This window comes from Pinus tabuliformis, chromosome 7 (genome assembly GCF_031772625.1).
Source record: "Pinus tabuliformis cultivar Carrire ecotype Pingquan chromosome 7, CPIR1, whole genome shotgun sequence".
Lineage (NCBI taxonomy): Eukaryota > Viridiplantae > Streptophyta > Pinopsida > Pinales > Pinaceae > Pinus > Pinus tabuliformis.
In genome coordinates, this window is record NC_142293.1 from 25,628,609 (window position 1) to 25,650,514 (window position 21,906).

Consider the following 21,906-nt stretch of genomic DNA (forward strand, 5'->3'; position numbering starts at 1 on the left):
TAAACAATTCAATTATTAAAATTTAAATAATAATTTCTAACCTTAAAACATTAAGGTTGTTTTAAAATTAAATTGAAATAATATAATGAAAAAACGTACTATTCACCATTAATTTATTATTAACTTCATGTTATTGGTAATGCAAATTTCAATGAGACATGGCTTTTGTGTCTGACTAAACTTAAATGACTGGTTTTCCTTCCCATTCATAAAGATAATTATTGAATGTCCTAAGTAATTCTGGTTTTATATTGTTGATTTCAGGGGTGGAAAAATGTTTTATATGGTTGATTTCAGGGGTGGGAAAAATGTTTTAGTGTTTTTTCGTTTTATGAAGTGAAAAAATAGTATTTTGTATGGATTATTTTTTTAAAAATTGAATAAAATTGAAATTGGAAATTAATATTTTAGAGATTAAAAAATATTTTTGATTTTAAAACTTATTTAAAATGAGATATATTAATTTTCATGTTATTTGTTTTATTATATATTTTTAGCTATATAAAGAATAGTAATTAGAATTAGAATTTATATTGAGAGTTATAATTTTATAATTTTGTTGTTTCTTTGGTCACATAATATTACGTGGAATTGGTGTTAGGTTATGTTGTTAATACATTTTATAATAAGAATATATGATTATTATTTATTGGTTATAATATATGGTTAAATTTTTTTTTAATTAATTGACGTGGAATAAAAAATCATAATTTTAAATTTAATGACAATTGAGATGTGTTAAACTTTAATTGTAAGGAAGAAAGGGGTATGTTCATTTTGTAGGTATTTAGTTTCATATCTAAGTAGTGAAAATGAGTGGGGACATCATAGTAGGTTATAGGAAAAATGAGAACTTGTAATTGCTTTTTTTAGGCTACAATATCTATCGTTTTTGAAGGAAAATCTTGTGAGGAAACTTTTGATTATTTCTCTACATATTATTCATGTACACAATGTAAATTTATTAATGTTGATTATGATACCCTAATTGATAGGATGTCATGTGAGACGCACAATAAAGGTAGATAGCATATGGGATTGACCTCAAGAACTCTTGCATGAAGTTCAAAGAACTCAACCACTTGAGCTAGCCTATTGGAATAACTACTATATTTATCTACTTCATTGTGAATTAATCTTTTTCTCAATATTTTGCAGTATAATTCCGAACAATAATAGAAACACACAATCAATATTTTTGAATGGAGTTCTTCTCTCATGTGTTTCTCCAAGGTGAATCTTGTGCACATTGTATTATATAGTGTGATTTTACCATTAGAAATATGTTCTTAGTTCTCATTTAATTTTATTGTTACAAACAATATATTATTTATAAAAGTATATAACTTCTTTCATGAATAGTCATAACATAATAAAGTGTCATTAATTTGCAATGTAATATTAAAGATTTCTTGTGATGAATCATCCATTAGAATATCAAAGGAACTCTCTAGATTATATTGGTTTCAGAGCATTTTTCTCAGACCTCTATAGTGTAATTGCAATATATGTTTACTATACTTGGGATCTCTAGGGAAATAAGAGAATTGCACCCTGTAGTAAAAAATATCAACATAAGGAAGACGTGAAAAAACCATCAAGACTCAAACATGGTGAATCAACATGGAAATATAACAAACAATGAATCAAAGGAATGTCTTAAAAATATAAAAGTGCAAGAATTGTATATCTCTATTATTATGGATATGTTGATGGTCTTAACCTCCCTATAGATAAAGTCTAAATCCTTTTAGGAGTGAATCACCTCTAATGAGGAATCTATCTGTTGACATGGCAATCTTGAAAACAAAATAGACCAACGAAAGAAAGGAAAATATCCAACAACACATCTTCCCAACATCTATTCAAAATGGAAGATAAAGAAGATATCGATCCCTATGAAGGACAGGTTGATGTTGTGTAAGATGAATTACTCTTTGAAGTAAATGAAAATTTACTTTAGTATCCATAAAGTAAGTGAAGAGAATTAAATAGAATTTTCCTAAATGAAGCTAGAAGCACATGGCTAGAGTTGGTGGAAACCTTACACAAAGACCCTTAAACTAGATAATTATCCACTCATAACTAATAAGGAGTTATTCAATATGAGTTTTATTCCAATAAGTATGAAGAGGACCAAAAGATTCATTGACATTACTACTAAAAAATGTAGGAAAAAGGTGTGTAAAAGTATAGTATTAGGTTAAAAATAAGTCAGTCAATTGGGAAATCTCATAAGAACTTGCATGTAGTCATAAAATGTATAAGCGGTCTACATCATTGTTAAGAAGTAAATTGATTCTATTTACTTATATGTCTATTTACATAGCCTAAGTGCTAGCACAATGTTTGTATATAGACAAAAATAAAGGACAACCAAGTGACTCAAAGTGAGCAATCCAATAATTATCTTCTAAGGAGAGAAGGATAAGTTGAAACGTTAAGGGAAAGGAAAGGAAATTGATTTCACTATTAATAAGTGAAAGGATAAAAATAACCATTATGACCACTATATCATGGATGGCCACCATAAATATAAGTGTTAGAAGCTAAATCCTAAGTTGAATTCAAGGAACCATAATAAAAAACAACACAAGAAAAAGAATGTGGATTCACGGAATCAAATACAAATAAATTTGGATGTAGGTGAAGATATGGCATGTTACTATAGTTCCAATGGAAGTGAACATGAGAAAACCCCAACATAGTGAATGACCAACCTATTCCACTTCAATATACAAGTCAAGAAGAAAAGGGAAGGATTATTTATTTTATTAGAGTTCACAAGACAACGACAATAGAAAACTCAATAACCAACCATATATTGGAACTCCATTAACATCCTCATCCATACCCACTAGTATGGATTAACGAGGATGTGAAATTAAGAGTTCGCAAAAAGTATTTTCTATAAATACAAATTTCATTGATAAAGTGGAGGTAAAGGTGGTATTATTGAATTATGTGGTGTAGTGTTAGGAAAATTTTACATGTATATAAGGGATTCCATTTTCATAAGAATACCTAACCAAAGTATCATTTCATCAAGGATGGTAATGTTTTCATAATAAATGCACATAAAATTAAATCCAATATTCTCTATCAAAATACCAATGAAGAAAAGAAATTGATTAGCTCAAGTAGGAAATTTGTATTACTCTTCTTGTAATAGAGTCAACAAGGATATGAGTCAATAGAAGTGATGGCATCTCTAATGGGATGCACAAAAGAGTAGAAACACTAGTTATATAAGATTTTGCAGGCTTCCAAAGAAGTATTCCTAGAGTGTAAAGGATTATGACTCAAGAGGGAACTAGAACATGAAATCTATTCATTTCCTTACCCTCTATTACCAAAAATAGGAACACGTAGAAAAACCTTATTGGAAGCACATGAAGTGAAGAAACATTTGTGGAAAATGTTTGAACAAGGAATCATAAGGTTAAATACTTTACCTTATGGTTCACTCATGATCATAGTTTTAAGAAGTATGGAATGTAGATAATGTGTATCAATTACAGATAACCTCAAGAATTAGTACTCATTTCCCAATACCAATGACTTGTTAGACTCTTTTCAACATGAAAAATACTTCACCGAAATAGATCTAAAATCAATATATCATTAGGTGTGACTCAAAAGAAGACACCTAGAATACCAGTTTCAAGATAACTCATTATTTATATGAGTGGTTGGTAATTCCTTTTGGTTTATGTAACACACCGACTACATTCATGTGGTTAATATTGGACAAAACTTCTACAAGAGGCTTATACCTCCAATGGTCCAGGTGGATATTGGTGGCCACCCTTCTATTCCACTTGGACCCCCAACACAGTCTCTTTCAGTTTTTAAGTTCCCTTAATTGTAGCACAATTTACTATTTTTGGCAGTTTTTCGGGTCCTAAACTTCCGGAGCCGTTTTGAGGCCCTAAACGACGTTTTTAGGGAAAACGGAGAGACCAAAAAAGTCCCAAATGAAGAGACTTCTTTGTTTCCGACCTACTCTTCAGATCTTTGAAACGAGGTATTATGATAGCCAAACAAAGATCGTATGCCAAAGTTACGACCCCGAGAAATTGATGTACCAATTTACCCAAATGGGACCCACGGTTCTGATGCTTCATCTCCTAGGGTTATGTTTCTGGATGTTTAGGGTTTTCCATTTTTTCTCAATAATAAATAGGCCTTGGAGCCTCATTGTAACACAATTCGGAGGCATGTAACCGCCACATCTCTTCTCAGAGATAAGCTACCATCGCCAAGCTAGTCTTATTTCCATTCTGTTTATAAGCATATTTCAGTATTTGATAAATGAAATGAAGTGTTATTTCTGCTTCATCTTTGTATTTATGGTTATATCTATAATTCATTGCGTTCCTGTTTAAATTTAGATAGTCATTTTGGTGTTCAAGGATGGTGGCAATCAAGTTAGGATAGAGAAGAGCTTCAAGATGGGAGGTTGAGTCGCATCCCCTCTAAAGAAGGAACATTATAGGGACCTATTAAGAAAATCAAGTCCCTATGATAAATCCTTTCAAGTGTTGGAAAAGGTAGGAAACAATTACTAAATGCCTATTTTTCCCCATACATGTGCATCTACTCAATAGTGAATGCAAAGGACTTAAAATTTTATGATCCATCTATGTTTGATGGGAAAACAAGGGGAAATTATTGCCTTCCATCAAAGATCTAGCACTAAATGCATAAGCAAAGTTAGAAGAAGATCTGGCTCTATAAAATAATACCAAAACAACTAGAAGGGATCAACATGAAATCTAACATATTGGATTAAAAGGGAAATTGTTAGGTAAGGCCAAGTGGCACTCCAGGGAGAAAGTTGAGGAATTGTTTTCTCATCTCCTTAAAAAATAACAAATTTTGTAGAACAAAATCCTCCCAAAATGGGGAGTTATGGTCCAAAATATATCACTACATATTTTTTCATTATTTTTTATGTTTTTGGGGTGGAAAATTAGAGTTATGGTCATGTAGGGGCATTTTCAAAACAAATCTCCAATTCAATTAAAAGGGTCAAACTAAAAATTTTCCATTTTAGATAATAAACAATAATTTGGGGTCAAAATGGCAAAAGAAGAATAGCAACTTTTCCACATTTTTCTTGTTATTGATAACTTTCCAACCATTCAAAAATAACCTTGATCCACATTTTGATGACAAAGTTATATTCTTGACAAGTTGATTGTTGCTTTAAACACCACATTACCAAGTGGAAAATAGGAAGCCACATCAACTATTGTTAGTCATATATGTGGAGCTATTTGTTTATGGTGTTTCAAAAATATTTTATAAGGTCCAAAGCAATAACCATAATCATAAGTTGGGGAATGCAAAAACTTTGACCTTCACAAATATCCAAAAATGTTAAAACTGAAATATCAAGGGAGAAATATGTTTCATTTCGATTATATAACATGTTTGTTCCATAGCTAAGCAATGCAAAAGGATGACATATCAATTGAAATTTGAGGAAAAATGTAGACTTCAGTAGCATGCTCCAAGACATTGTATCTATCTACTTTACAGTGAGTTTTAATTTTTCTTTGTATATTGTATTGTAATCTTGAGTATAATCAGAATAAAGCATGACCATGACTTATGGTTGAAGTTTTTCTTTTGCACTTTTCTTTAGGGTAAATCTCATATCCATGACATATTTTTAGTTTGAGTATACTAATGTAGATTTGTTATTATTTATTGTTAATTTTATTAGTGAATAATATATTGTTAATATTATATTTTATTCATAAACAACAATAATTGCATAATAAAACAAAAAATATATATATTAAATATTTAAAGTGACAACCTAACTACTCATTTATTGAAATACTAAAACAATTTACATAAGAATTTTACAAATATATATATTATAATAAATAGTTATTTAAATATATACAAATTTTAAAAAAGGAAAGAAATTTTAAATATTCAATCCAAATATACTAAATTACAATATAATAGTTATATTAAATTATGAAACAATAAGATATACTAAATTACCGTATAATAGTTATATTAAATTATGAAACAAGACATCATTATAATAATGATGTAGGTTAAAATTCTAATAAACATAAGATAGCCATCATTATATAAATGGACTAAATTTGACCATGCCCCTATTAAGTTAACTTTATTATAATGGAGTTGAGATTCACGCTACCACTGAATTAAGGGAGAAGAAAATTTAGCCTTATTAAAAAAACATTGAATTATACATGTTCATTTACATAATTATTATTTTAATTTGTTGGACAAAGAGGTGAGGAGTTTTTTTTGTAAGGTTCCAATGGGAAAATAGAGTGTGGTACTCTTGTTTAGTCACTTCAATGTGTATAGAAAGAACACATATTTGAGTTTAGGTACTTGCAATATATTGTCCTATTGCTTTGCCTCTCCCTTCCTCGAGAACCCCATGTCTCCTCCTATAAAGCACATGTGTTCCCTCATTGAGCATTCCAAAAATCTAAGCATATGTTCATGAATTGATTTAATTATGATTATTTAAGGGGGTTAACTAGTGTGTGGAATGAATGTTTGCATATAAGAGTCACATCATACTGAAAAACCCATTGACTAAAGTTCATTTATAAATATTATAAAAGAGTAATGTTAGCATTTCCAATAATTGACTTGCATTTTGAGTGTTAATTCAACGATCAACTTCATTGGGGATTAAAAAACTATCAACTTTCTTATTTTCTTAAACTTTATGTAACAATCATGTATTAGAATAATATAGATTTTCCTTCTTATTATTTCATTCATTAGAGAGGGCACCACCTCCAACGAGTGTACGGTTTAGTGGAGTAGTTACGGTTTAAAAGAAATTGGTGTTTTATAAAATCCTCTAGATCTTCCGTCATGATAATGTCGAGATTGATATAAATTTTTTAACAGAATATAAGAAAAGCCTTTTAATAATATTGTGGTTTAACGGGTAGTCCAAATTCAAAGAATATTTGGTTTTTTATAGTTGAGATTGGTCGGTCAGGCCTTTGAAATTTTGGATTCCTCATAAAGATCGGAGGTATAGCGATGTTTTTATTATAAAGGAAAAGATTCAATTCCGTATGGCATTTTTTTATTTTAATTTTTGTAATAATTTAAGTAGTTTAATGATGTGATTTTTGGGTAGGCTTTTTTAGGTCCATTTTTATTTTAAATTTATTTATAAATTGCCATTGTTTTATTCTAATTTTAAGTGGTTGAATTTGCACATTTGGAATGTTCTAGGAATTTTCCAAGGCACTGGATTTACTTTCACAATATAAATAGTAAAACATTACAATCTTATCAAGAATCATATTATCATGTTTCAAGGAAAAAAGCTGAAAATTCACCTGAAAGAAATAGTGTTATTTATATAATTTTAAGGGAACACTGTATATTTGATCTTTATCTCTTTTTTGTTATCTTTCTTTAGCGCTTCACAAGTGAAGATTTGATATACTTCCCTTTAAGCGAGCATCAAGAACACAAAATGAATGTTGTAAAGGTAACCCCAAGCTAGAGAGGACGTAAAGTTATAAAAGAAATGTATCTTTACCAATCATGGGAATGGATAACATGACAATCAGTGAGGATGAAGAGGTTGAGAAATAACATATGCCAAACTTTTAAGAGAATTATATGAAAAAATTATATTTACTAAATCAATAATGATCTTAACGAACTATCAATATATATCTACAATATTTATACAAGTGTGTCAAGACTTGGTTATAAGACAATGAGAATTCCATAATGGTCTAGGTTGATGGTTTACAAGTTTGTGGGCACCATGCTAATACTTGGTAATAGAGATGGTTGACTTTCCATAACAGCCTTATGTGATAGTGGGCATTCATGTAGGTGTCAGCCAAGAATCAATTATAGACGTGGTTGGTCTTCTAAAATGGAGATGATTGACATTCATGCGGGCATCATGTTAAGAATCGGTTACAAATACAGTTGGCTTCCATAATGCTTATGGATGATAGTTTGCAATCCTCTAAGTGTTGTACTAAGACTCAAACATGGAGATACTAGTCCTCCAACAATAACGTTCTTAGGTTATGGTTGGCATTAATGTAATCATTGGGACTTTAGTGAAGTTCTTAGGAAATGGTTGGAATTAATGTAATTATTGTGCAAAGAATTGACAATATATATGATTACATTTTCATAAGATTCTAGAGTAATGATTTGCATTCTTGTACGAGTGAAGCCAAGATTACATTACAAAAGTAATAATAATAATAATCTATTTTTAACATAGGTGTACATACTCTGCCTTCTTTGGATTTAAACATATAACCTCTTACAATAAAAAAAACTAATACTCTTAACTTTTAAACCCACTTAAAATAAATAATCTTCCATAATAATTTTGAGTGATCATTAACATTTTTGTAAACCTACCTTGCAAAAACCTTAATGTAAAAATGATTGAATTTCTATAATTGTCTTAAGCAATGAGTATCATTGCTATAGACATCACATCAAAACTCAGTAACCAAGATATTTGGCCCTTTCATAAATGATACTGGGAGATGATTGACAATCTGGAGTAGAGCCCTACACAAATAATGCAAAATTAGGTGTGTCCGAGGCTAGAATGGACAATATATAAAACTAGTCAAGCGTGTCATTGCCTACAACTAGTGGGTGTTGCCCCTTATCTCATATGGGTACTGCTTCTTGGCCGTTGTGAACTATAGTATTAGGGTGGGAGGATCAACGATACATATTATTTAAACAGATGCAAAGATGGTGATGGTATGCACCGTACTGTCCACATGCATAGATAGATGGATCACTCTAAACACTTCCTTTCTCTTTAGATACTTCTTGTTTGGTTAGATAACATTGACCATGTTTGGCCACTCGTAGATATTGACATTAAATTAAGCAAAATTAAAATGGCATATTAAAATGGACAATGTGCCTCCTTTTTCTACATAAATAATGTATATAAAATTTAATAATATCCCAAAATCATAATGAATGTTTCATTCACTTTTGTCGCATGCCTAAGGTGCTGATTATACTTGAATCACACTCTTCTATGGGGATTCACATCATTAGGACGTACGGGGGACAAGTTCAGGGCATGTTAGGCCTCACATCTTAAGGCCCCAAATACTTTCAAACACCACCAACTCAAACAATAATATGTTATTAAATACTAAATGCACATTGACCAAGCCCACCCTTGTCATTCCTTAATTACACATTACACACCATGACAATTATTGGTTAAACCTCATATACATTTGCATTTCCCTAGGGGGACCTTAAAAATTCTGACATTGACCCAAAAAGCACGCATCATGTGAGGCTTATCGTCATTGTGGTCCTCCTCCATATGTAGGGGAAGAGGCATCTAAGGTTAAAACACATAAAACCACTAAATTCCCTAGTGGGGTGTTTTATCAAGGGCTTTCAATGGTAAAAGCAAAAGTAGCAGAGGAAGCGGGGAATCGAGCGTTGATAAAGGAGAGGATGATGAATTGGCCACGCTCCACCTATTTTGTTTTATTAGCAAGTACCATGGGATTGCAGAGATATGGACAATCTCTGAGTCAGTCCAGTGTTTTCTTGTTATGTGGGCACATATGAAGGGGACCTGATCCCTAGGGTTGGTTGGCTACCCAAAATGTAAATGTCACCACCCCCTGCATGTTGCCTCCTATGGTGGACTCCTATGGTGGACTGGACAGCACTGCGATCAATCAAAGATGAGCATAATCCCTAGTCAGTCAAGATGAGCATTAGATGTTGTGAGAGAAAGTTGTGGCCTTCAATTGTTTGCCAAAATGCATGCTTTGCTTTGCGTGACGATAAGGATAGGGGATGAAGATGAGGAGATTAGATTCTATACACTTATGCCCATCCCCAACTTTGGATTTTTTTGGGTTCCTAAACTCAAATAAAGTCACACAATTAGTTTGAAAAATTAAAAGTAATTAATCTGGAAATTAAAACTAATTAAAGTTAGAAATAAAGAAATAAATACAAGGCGTATCTTGAGCGGAATCTTAAATAAGGGTCATTAAACGTGACCGACCAGCAAGTGGAGGGGGATTGCTTCTGCAACTTACGCACGCGTAGTTCCGTACGCGAGCGGCCGTAGCCATCGGATCTGTGATCGAACGGCCCAGGATTCCCCTCCGAATCCTCAAGGTTCTGCCGGACTGTCCGGCCCCCGGGCTGCCTGACCGCAGAGGAGTACGGTGGCCGGGTTTCTGGGACCCGTTTTAACGGACGACATGGGCGGGCTGCCGTTTGCCCGGGCAGTCCGTCACTAACAGTGTGGTCTGACAGGGGAGCTACACTAGTAAAACACGGCCACCCTCCCTTACTCTCTGTGGGTCCCGCTCGTAAATGATGACTACACGGACGTCTGACATCTCACGAGCAGTTTGTCAGGATGCCACCGTTTTCTCTCCCCACAAAATATTTTTTTAAAACTATGCCGAAGCCGGTGGTCGGGGCGGGCACGGACTTTTAGGTAGGGGACCAGACCCGGAGCCGTCCACGTGGACATTACCGATTAGCTTTTAAGACGGTCGCAAAGGACAATTGAAATTGCCCGTTGAGTCGTGCTAAGCGCCCAGTCTCCAGGCGCCACGTCGGAGATTCAGCGATGCTTATCGGTGACCTGTTGGGGTAAAATCGCTTGGGTGAAGATTATGCGTTTATTGACGGTTGACTGATAGCCGTTACTTGACGATGATTAACATGCAACGGATTTCCCAACTCCATCCATTTTTTAAGACGACTTGCCGTGTCGTCTCAGACTTGGGTTAGGGTTCCAAGTTCCAACCTTACAAATTACGGAGCCATCCAGCGTTTGGCACCCTATGTACCATCATACCTTACAATGCAATTCAAAGTAAGTGCCTACGCATACTAAAGGTAACCTTAACGACTGATCATTATGGTTTACGTATCACATTTACACACTTGGTACTCTCCATTATGAGAATATATACATACTCTCGGAATTTGATAAAAATATTGATGGAATTGCAAATAGTAATTATTAATATTGCAAAATAAAGTTGTAATAAAAGTATGAATGGAAATTGAATCTATTTTATTAAAAAATAATTTTAATTTTCCAAAATTACATTTTCATAAATATTTTATAACTACATTTCTATTAAAGTAATTTAATTTGTAAATGAAATGGTTTTTTCTGTCCAAATAAACCATACAATTTCAAGCAAGATTGTGATTTTTTGTTGTTTAAATACATTTTGAATGTATAAATATATTTAGCCCCATAAAAATCTAAGGAGCACTCCAATTCTACATTAAACAACTTAAACTCAAGTTTTTAAAAATCTCTACCAAATTTTAAAATTAACTAGAAAAAATGCCCTTAAAAAATCATTTCATTTATTAGTTAAAATACCCATATTATCATATCTTATATGATGCCATCATATGTTGACTTAATAGTATCATTAACCCAATGTAATAATGAATGCAACAACAAATATTTTCTTGCTAAAACATAACCTACCCAAATCAATATTATCAACAAAAAAATGTCACTACCTCCATGTAAATGCATATATTTGATATCTCTTTATTAAAAAAAAAAAAAAATCACAATCATCTAAAATGAGTTTGGTTTGGAGTTTAATATCCTACTTATCCTACTTTGTTGAGTATTCTCCATTTCATAAGTTCATGAAAATATCACTATCATTTAAAATAAGTTTGGTTTGGGATTTTAATATTTTACTTATTTTATTTGGTTGAATCTTCTTTCTTTCATAAATGGGAGAAATTTTTTATATATTTTTGTAAAGAAATAATTTAAAATTTAATTTCTAAATAAAAAGTTAATTTAATAGTATTAGTTTTAATTATGATGATGATGATTAATGTTAATTAAGACCAATATGATATATCAGATTTTAAGAAGGAAAATGTAATTGTAATTTCTTAGAATCTTATTTCTCTACTCAAAAAGAAGAGAAAGAAGCGCACCAAGATCACTATAGTTGGACTAACTTAGTAAATCAAAAAATTGAAAATATCACAAATGTTAGAGAAAAAAAATGAACCTATAATATATTAGAGAAAAAAAATTGAAAATATGACAAATGTTAAAACAATAAATTTTATATATTTTAAAATTAAATAATAATTCTTGATTATAAAAATATTATATATATATAGTCATAAAGTAAATTTTTCATTATACCAATCAACGAACAAAATTTATCCTACCATGTTATTGAAATAATCACAATTCATTTTCTTCAATACCATGTTATTGAAATAATCACAATTCATTTTCTTCAATAGTATGCTCATCCGGGAAGGAATACAATGATTTTACCATAATGACCTTTGGTAAACTTAGGATACACAAAATTACTGAAATTTTGATATGATCACTCCCCTTTCAAACACCACTCTTTATGCTTGCAATGAAATCCCTCTTAGTGATTTAATAAAGAGGGATTAATGGGATAGGTTGGGGTGTTCATCATGGTGGGTCTTTTACACGTTTATTTCAAGAATGGAATACACAAGTAACATGACGTGGGTAAAATAAGTTTTAAATTAAACTATTTCATAGGTAGAAGTCGTTGGATCAAAAATTGTCGACACACTTGTGTATTGTCTGGTGCGGACCACTGTCGTTGTTTTCACATCACACCACTTCCATTACAAACTCATGTGCCAAAAAATTGATTCATGGCCATACAAGTAAAACATAACAAGGCCCACATAACCCTTTATAGTCATGTTAATGAAAGTGTTCATTTAGTTGTGTTTGGATTGTATGGTAACTTGTCTTAGAATACATTGATTGAAATTAAAGGAGCCCACTTCCACATGCTGCAAATCATAAAACCCCTTTATGCCTAAGGAGACAATATATTGTGGTTAATGAATAGAATAGAATCACAATATCTTGTGATCCTCACTCTCTTGTCCATTAGCTACATGCTTCATACTTTCACATGATTTTTAGAATTCATGATGAATAAAACAAATTAATTCTTACATTGATATGTGTTTGCTCAAACACCCTAAATATACATATATTTTTGTCATCAAACCCCATAAATGTAAATATAATGTATATATATTTTGATAAATTTAATTATGTAGAGATGGTTGTATTAGAAGTTTAAAAATCTTAAGAACAAAATGATATATTATATAATGTAGAGTTCCAAGGGTTAGTTAAGTTGGTTGAGGTTTCGTTGTTAAAGTACTTTGTCATTGGGAGGTCACGGGTTCAATTTTGCTTGATGCTTTTGGGGTAGGCTCTAATTACTTTGGTCCAGAGTGTAGGCTCTAATTACCTTGATTTTCCATGAAAAAAGAAAAAGAAAAAGGAAGAGATATATTATGTAGTGTATGAAAGTTAAAATGGTAATTTTAATATATTTAAATTAGATAGATGTTGATGGTTAAGATTAGGTAGAGAGGGATTTAGATTTTGGTATTTGTGGGAATAATTGCATGGGATGAATTAAGTATCAAAATGAATATTGCAAAAACTGCAAAAAAATGTAAGATACTAAAATTGCAAATGTCCATTGTGGAGATTTCATATTTGAAATCCAATAGGGTTTTTAAGGTGCTTGAATACTAAATCCATTTATGCATGTAAAAATGCAATTTCAAATATGCAAAATTGCAACTTCACACATAATTTCATAGCTAAATTCATGGTTATTAGAAAATGTCCAAAAACTAAAATGTTTAGACTTCCATAGTGAATCCTCATTATGTATAAAAACAAATAAATGATTGTAGGAATCTACACTATAACTTCTAGAAATGATTTTTTCCCCATCAATTAAGGAGCTCAATGTAAACATAGTACATTAATAGCTTAAAAGTAACCTCCCTTTTACTTGTCTCTTTGAAGTAACCTCCCTTTTACTTGTCTCTTTGGTTGGTTACTTTACCCTTGGAAGAGAGAGAAATAAAATATTATTTGGGTAACTTGAATGATATTGACCTCTGGGATGATGCAAAGTAAGTGGCCTTTTTAAATTCTCATTACTCTATGATAAATGCAATTAATGCAATTGTTAAATTAAAATGAGGAAGAAAAAAAAAACTAGTTCACTGATTCTCATAATTCAAGTGGGTGTAATAGTTAAGAAGACCTCAACATTTCCTAAGTGGAGATTATACGTTGAAATTTAAAGAGGGGTTACAAGCGGCATATGTACACCTCCAATAGTTAAAATACCACATTACAGAGGTTCCATTACCCATGAGTAAGGGGACTCATATATGTTAATATGATTTCCAATTAGATTGTGAAATTAAATTAAATTATTATTTTGTTGTTGTTATTATTATAAACATCATCAAGGACTTGTAAAAATTATGAGATGTCTCCCTATTATAGGTAAAATTACGAGATATCACTCTATCAAAGGTAAAATTTTACATGTCACCATATCAAGGGTAGAAATAAAAAGGTATTAAAAAAGTTGTGGGAAAAAATGCTTCCTAGGATATCTAGTAAACATAGAGGATTTTTTAATTCCCTATGTGATCCTTAGTGGTGACAATAATTGTATGTTCTAGTTATTAATTTCTCTCCATGATACAAAATAAATCAAAATTAAAAATAAAAATAAAGAGCTTTTAATTGGAAAAGTGTCTTAGGAAGGAGATTTGACAAAATAATTTTTGAATATATTCCTTAATATCTAGTGAAACTAGAGGTATTATTTAATGAGTAGGTTAGTAAATGGACAAACTTGCCTGTTTTTTGGGTGAAAATCCTCCCAAAATTAGATTAGTATTTTGGGGAAAGTTATAGTTCGACTTAATTGACGAGAACTTTGACCTTAATAATTTAAGGATATTTTAAAAGGAATAGTTTAACTAATAGACGGAATGGTTTCTTTGGCCGAAAGCTAACAATAAAATTTCTAGCGAGATTATGATTTCTTGTTGTTTAAAATGCACTTTTAAATACATAAATGGATCGAACACCTTGAAAAGTCTCTGAGGCACTTGAAATTTGCAGATTAAAAACTTAATCTTATGATTTTTAAAATCTCTACCATATTTTGAGCAAAATTGACTAGAAAAAGTGCCTGGAACACGGCCATTTCGTCTATTAGATAGGTTGCATAATTTTATAATACTTTAAAAAGTTGAAATTTAGAAAACATAAGTTTTTTTATAGGACTCAAGCTAAAACTTTGTTTCATTGAATTTTTTTTTATTTATCTACTTATTAAGTCACTTCATATATATATATATATATATATATATATATATATATATATATTTTTTTTTGGTAAAGTTCCTTTCTATATTAAATTGTAGAAGTTAAATATAGAAAAATATACAATCATAATAATTAGGTATGCCCTATGGGAAACTGTCCTTAGGTGTAGCAAAACATGTCTCAAGGTCATTGTTCCATAAAGCTTGAGTTTCATAATTCATGTTGTATTCTAGATGTACTATGGATAAAGTCAAACTCTGAGTACTGGCCTTCATAGCTAAGATGACCCAGATTGTTATAAAAAGGCATAAAAAACTAATTTCTAACTTTGATTTATTGATTCGTAGGTTGACTAGGACTAACCTAAAGTGGGGCAAGGATGTTCTCCTTGGGGTCAGAGCTTTCCTCTAGCTCTTGGGCTAGCGCCTAAAGCCTAATAGATACAACTCCTACATTTTTTGTTTAGAATTGAAAACCTTTCTTCAATCTTGTCCAATCTTGTTGATAAATCATCCTTTGCTTCCTTTATCCCCTACAAAATAGTGTGTTCTGATATGCAAAATAATAGTTGCAAAGATACTTGAGAATATGCCTCCAAGGTGATCGAATAAATGCTATTGCTTGATTGACTAAGGTTTCCCCTGCTTCCGTTGCCTGGGAAGAGGTTCAACTAAACACCATGGGAGCTCAGGAATAAGATCTCACTCAAAACTCATGTCTTGTTGAAGAAGACCCCTCCATAGGCCCCCTCTAACTGACATTACTCTTTGAACCCTAGTTCACATTATTTCTCGAACCATTTCTATAAGTGTGAGCATTGTGGATGCCCCTTTGATGCTGTCATCACCCTACTCCCCTTCTTGTGGAAATGAGCCTACACACACCACTTTTCCTTGACTGAAAATCATAGTGCACATGTCTGCAATGGGGAGGACTTCAAGAGGGGATCCTCCTTGTTTAACCTTGTAAGAATGGGAGACTTGTGTAAAGAGATGAACCCACAAGATCAAGTAGAGAGCCAAGAACCCAAACTAATTACTCGAATAAAAGGGATCGTGTTGGGTGGTGCTCTGAGAAGATGCTTGTTATAGCTCAGAATCCAAAAGACCAACAAAGCATTCATTATATCATGTGCTGATGAGTACTCCCTCATTTTGGGCATGGGATAATACCTTGATATTTCAGATTGAGAAAAAACATAGTATATTCCATGCATAATTCAATTGGTGAGTTGTCCATTGACTTGAATGTAGTCACCTGTTCAAACATCCATTACCATAATATTGTTACCATTCTACTTGCCAAGTGTGTCATGAGGACGAAGCATCAGCTACCCCTCATCAATGCCTACTTGCATTGATTGTTAGGCACCCACATATAACTTAAAAAATTGAATTAAATTAAAAAATAATATTATATAATCAAATTTCAATTTTTCTTATTAATTAAAAACATAAAATAAAAAAAAACTTTGAAATTCTTATATTATAAGGTCCTTCTTAAGTAAGAATTAAGGATTATGTTTCAAAAAAGAAACTTGTTATTTCCAAGCCTACTATGTTTGAAAGAAGAAAAGTATCATTTCCTAAGTTACCATATTAAGTGATTAAGATTCTAAACTATTGAATTAGCAAAAAGATATTAATTATATTAAAGTTTTTTTCCCTATAATATATAAAAATATTATTATTTTTTTCTTTATAATGTATAAAAATATTATTATTATCTTTTTATTGTTAAAATTTATTTATATTTATAGAAATTGAATTTTTAAATTTAAATTTAATAAATAGTTTAAAATATTTTATTAAATTTTTTAATTTTGAGCTTAAAAAATATGATGGAAAACTCTTACTAATTTATTAATGAAATACAATTTAACTAACCTTATAAGAGAAACATGGTGACAAGGAAACCTTATAAGAGAAACATGGTGACAAGGAAACCTATAGGATAAATGAGGAAGAAGAAACCTTTAACAAAGATGTTGGAGAAACTCATGAGATGAGGACAGTGGATACCAAAGACCTTTCAAAGAGATGATGTTGAACAAACTTATGAGATGAGGACACCATATACAAATCAGTTTAGAAATGGATTTTTTTCTGGTTGGAGTAATCTAAGGGATGAGGACGTTACAACTTTTTATTAAATACGCAATGCAATCTGTAATATGAGGTTGGACTCACAAGGTTTGATAACTTAGCCCTTTGTGGAAAATATGGTCCAATCTCTTAAATGAGTTTGGATTGATAAGGTTTGAGAACTTAGCCTTTTATGGAAAATATGGACCAATCTCTTAAATGGGTTTGAATTGCTGTGCTTTTATCACTTAACTTTTTAGGAAAATTATGGACCAAGCTCTCTTAAATGAGTTTGGATTGCTGAGCTTTCATGGGGTAGCCATTATCCCATAATGAATTAATAAATTTATGTAATTAAATAGGAAACATGTAATAATATTTAAAGAAATAAGGAATTGTTTTTAGTGTGAATTTTTGGATTTTTTGGTGTCTTCGAATTCAACAAAAACATTTAAGGTGAAATCTTGATTTGTGTTATTTAAACTAGTTTTTTGATTGTATATATTAATTCAAAACACCCTCTAAAATTCTTATGATATTTAGATTGTGCAGGGTTACCTATCAAACTTGTGATTTCAATAAATTCTTGTCAGATTAAAAATTATATCAGAAAAACCCACGAAAAAAACTTCCAAAAAAATCGCACTCAACACAATTCCCTTAAAAATAATAAAAATATTACGGCTCCTAATGTCTCGTGCGTATATGATACTAATGCTATTTACCATATGGTAATTAATGGTGACGGCTTACCGTTATGTTTTGAGTAAAGTGACGGAAAAAGGAGACGGCGAATAATTGGCACTGCCGTGACATTGGCGTCAGTTAATATCTATCTAAAACACGATCCAAAGACTGCGGCAGTCCCCGGTCGGGCGACGGGGGTAAAAGGGACAGTAATATCCTGGTCGGCGGTAATCACGAGGATTAGGAGAGTGGTTTCTGGTTTTAGGGTTTTTTTATGACAGCGGTTTCCCGTGACGCCGACTTCTCCCGCCCCGCACCCCCCTCGTGCAGGTGCATCAGCTGCCCAACCTTTTCACGGGCGGGTAGAAAGCAAGTACCGGTCATTGCCGGTAATATGTGTTGAAGACCTTGATATTGATGAGGAGAGCCAGCCGCCTGTATCACGGTGATAAACTCGAGAGTTTAAGCTTTGAAGAGGGCGATTGTAGGGAAGAAGAAGAGGTTTGGGGATAATACCCAAAAAAATCAACTCAACCCAGATTTCTGGGCTAGCTATCAAAACTCTCTCTCAGCTTGTGGGGAAACTCACACAGTTTTTTTGTTTTTCTCTGTGGTTTCTGTAGTTGTTTTTACAGCCAAATTTTGGTGTAATATACCCTCTTCCATAAGGGGCCCAGAAAGCTTGCGTAGAAGTTTGTTTAATTACAACCATCTTCTTCCCCAACTATTTGTTTATGTTATAGAGCCCCTCTGATCCATCTTTACGTATTGTTTAAGCCCACTTTGTCAATACATGATCATCTGGTTTTTTTAAAGGTCTAGATCTAGGGTTTTAAGTGGTTGGGTTCCCGCTTATTATTACAACTATTTGAGAGCTTTGAATAGACACACACACAATTTAGCTTGGTCAATTCAATAGATTGATTGCCCTTGCCCTACAATAACATAAAACTCCCATCTTATCTTAGTTCTGATCAAAGGTATTGTTAAGAGACCTTGAGAGTAGGCATTTTTTTGATCATGTTCTGGGCTGGAGTTTGAATTGTAGGGAAAGAAAAGCAATCCCGTTTCAAGGTTGTTGCAGAGGGTAGGAGGGGGAATTAGAGTTTTCATGGCGCTCTAGGATTGAGTTTTGTTTTGTTTTTCCACCAGCCCTCCTCCTCAAGAAAGAAAGTTTCAGTTTGGGTGCTGTTATATAGGCCTGTTGTGTTTTGTGGGTTATTTGTGGAAATTTGGTGGTAAACTAGAGGATTTGTGATGTTTTAAGCCCCCCATGGTATGGTTTTCCTAAGCTGCGGTTTATTTGAGTTTTAAGGCAGGTGGAATTTGTCCTGAGATGAGGCTAATTCGGGTACCTAGATTGGCCTTGTTTTACTGAAGTACAGGATTTGGAGGATAGCGAAGTGAAAAATTAATGGAATTGGGGGGCCAGGAAGAGGAGATCGGCATGCCAATCTCGGTTAGCTATGGCCCCATACATGAGTCTTCCAAGCTGAAAATATTGACACCAGGTGGCAATGGGGCTGCTGCTTCAGATGAGCAGCAGCAACAAGTACAGCAGGCAGCAGCGAAGAAATCGGTGAGATATAGGGAATGCATGAAGAATCACGCAGCCAGCATTGGAGGGCATGCTATTGATGGGTGCGGGGAATTCATGCCCAGTGGGGAGGAGGGTACTCTAGAGGCACTCAAATGTGCAGCTTGCAACTGTCACAGGAATTTCCACAGACGAGAAGTTGAGGGAGAACCACCGTGCTACTATTGCTATAATACAAGGAAGGATGGCAGAAAGAGGCCTGCTGGTGGTAGTCCCTTGCCACTGGCCCTTCCCTCTACTAGTCCTTCTGGAGTGATCACCAGGCCTTCTCCCCAGATGATAATGGCCTTCGGCTCCGGGCCCACTCATGAAAACGATCAGCAGGAGCATGACTTGGGCAGCCTCCATGGGCTTCATGGACCTCAAATGGCGATGCCCATTATGAAGAAGAGGTTCAGAACCAAGTTCACGCAGGAGCAGAAGGACAAAATGTGCAGTTTTGCAGAGAAGCTCGGCTGGAGGATCCAGAAACATGACGAGGCAGCAGTCCAGCAGTTTTGCATGGAATTGGGTGTCAAAAGGCACGTACTCAAGGTGTGGATGCATAACAATAAGCATACACTAGGAAAAAAGATTTGAAAATTTTTATGTTCTTTCTCTTCCTTCTTCAGTGCTGATCAAACTTGTAGGACAACTTCCTTTCAATGAATGTCACATGACAGACTTCTTGTTTCAATGTTCATGAGATTTAGGTATATCACGAGTCTCACTACCCATGAACCTTTGTACACTTTCAAGCTCTCCTCAGTCCGCTTATATCTGATTCCCTGTCTGTGACCCATATGAAGCCCAGTGTAGAAAGTCAAGTCAAATCAATGGAGCTGCTTCTCAGCTTCCAGGAGCCCATCCATCTCTAAGTTGTTGCTTGCATCATGAATTCAAGTAGACGTAGAAAGTGTGTGAGGTCCTTGTGTTACTACTGGGCCTGGCCTGGACTAGGCTCCACTCTACTTTGATCAACACATTGTAGGCAGCTTACTTTTAATGTCTTTCCATGGCTAATACCCACAAGGTCTTATGTTATATATGAGGGCTTGGGACAGCATTCCGGAGGCGGAAGATGAGTATTTTACTATATTGTTCTACTTTCATTATGCATGACTTTACAGTAAAAAAATTGCTGCTTTTGCAGCTTCAATTCGAGCTTTCTATGCCTTGACAATTACTCTTGATATGTGTGTGAATTGATTAATATTTCAATAGAATGCTTGATATGAGTTGGTTGCTTTTTATATTTCTATCGATATGTTGTGCATCAATAGACCTGCATATCTAGCATTCTATATTGGCTAGGAAAGCGTCGCTTTAATACAATATCTCTATTCAGGTTTAGCAGTCCTTGCAGGATCCATGGATGAGGGAAAATCTAGCATTCTAAATTCGACAGTAAATAATATTTTTATTGAAGCTTGCGAGTTCCTACGGGAAAAAGTTGCAGTAAAATTTGCCCACCCACATCATTTTTAAGGCTGTGTCTACATGAAATATGGATAATATATATCCATATTAAAATGAGTAATGTCCATACTCATTTAAAAACCCAACTCTTCAAATCGACATGTTTGATTGAGCGCTTCTATATTAGTTGTTGATATCTAAAACAAAGTAGCACTGCACACCTCATCCTTAAGTCTTCTGCGATTGCAGGTGTTCCCCAAACCTGCAACTTATTCCTTGTAGGTTTGTCGATGCTGCCCGAGGTTAATTTGACTGTTCAAACTCCATTAGGGTTTACGGATGATGCCAAATACTTAGAAACACCTTCCTAAATATCAGAGAAGACTGCTAAATTCTTATGTTAGATCTGTTTCTCAGAGGAATCCAACATAAAAATAGGTCATTACAGTAGCTTTCTATCAAAAGTTTATCGATGATCCTCGAGCCCAATTGGGATAGTCCAGTAAGGTTTAAGCATGATGCAATTTTATTTAGAAATAATTGGTTTTCAGCATATGATAATGGAAACTGCTATTTATTCTTCTGTAAGACCTGCTTTCAAGAAAAATCTCATGTCAAAATAAGTTCTTGCCTTCTCTTCCAAGGCCTAGCAGTGTCCGCCAAAAGATGAATCTTCTGGTTTCCAGCATGAAGCATGATTGAAATTTGTTAAAACAAGATTGTTTGTTTGTAAGCTGATATTGCGTAGAGTAGCTGTTGTGCATTTTGCAAATGTTGGGACTTTCTGTTATTCTTCATGGAACATGAACTGTTGTAGTTTCATTCCAGTCAATGAATCAATCGTTTGCACACTGGAATGGCATACGCAATTCCAGTAAAAATTCCATCATCGT

At 33.2% G+C, this 21,906-nt stretch overlaps 1 protein-coding gene across 1 annotated transcript; it reads left to right on the top strand.

Annotated features, from left to right (window-relative positions):
• Nucleotides 1–18,430: 18,430 nt before the first annotated feature.
• Nucleotides 18,431–20,758, top strand: LOC149244940 (zinc-finger homeodomain protein 2-like). Its single transcript, XM_089457626.1, has one exon. The coding sequence runs from the start codon at nucleotides 19,433–19,435 to the stop codon at nucleotides 20,192–20,194; it is 762 nt and encodes a 253-aa protein (XP_089313752.1). The 5' UTR covers nucleotides 18,431–19,432; the 3' UTR covers nucleotides 20,195–20,758.
• Nucleotides 20,759–21,906: the final 1,148 nt, after the last annotated feature.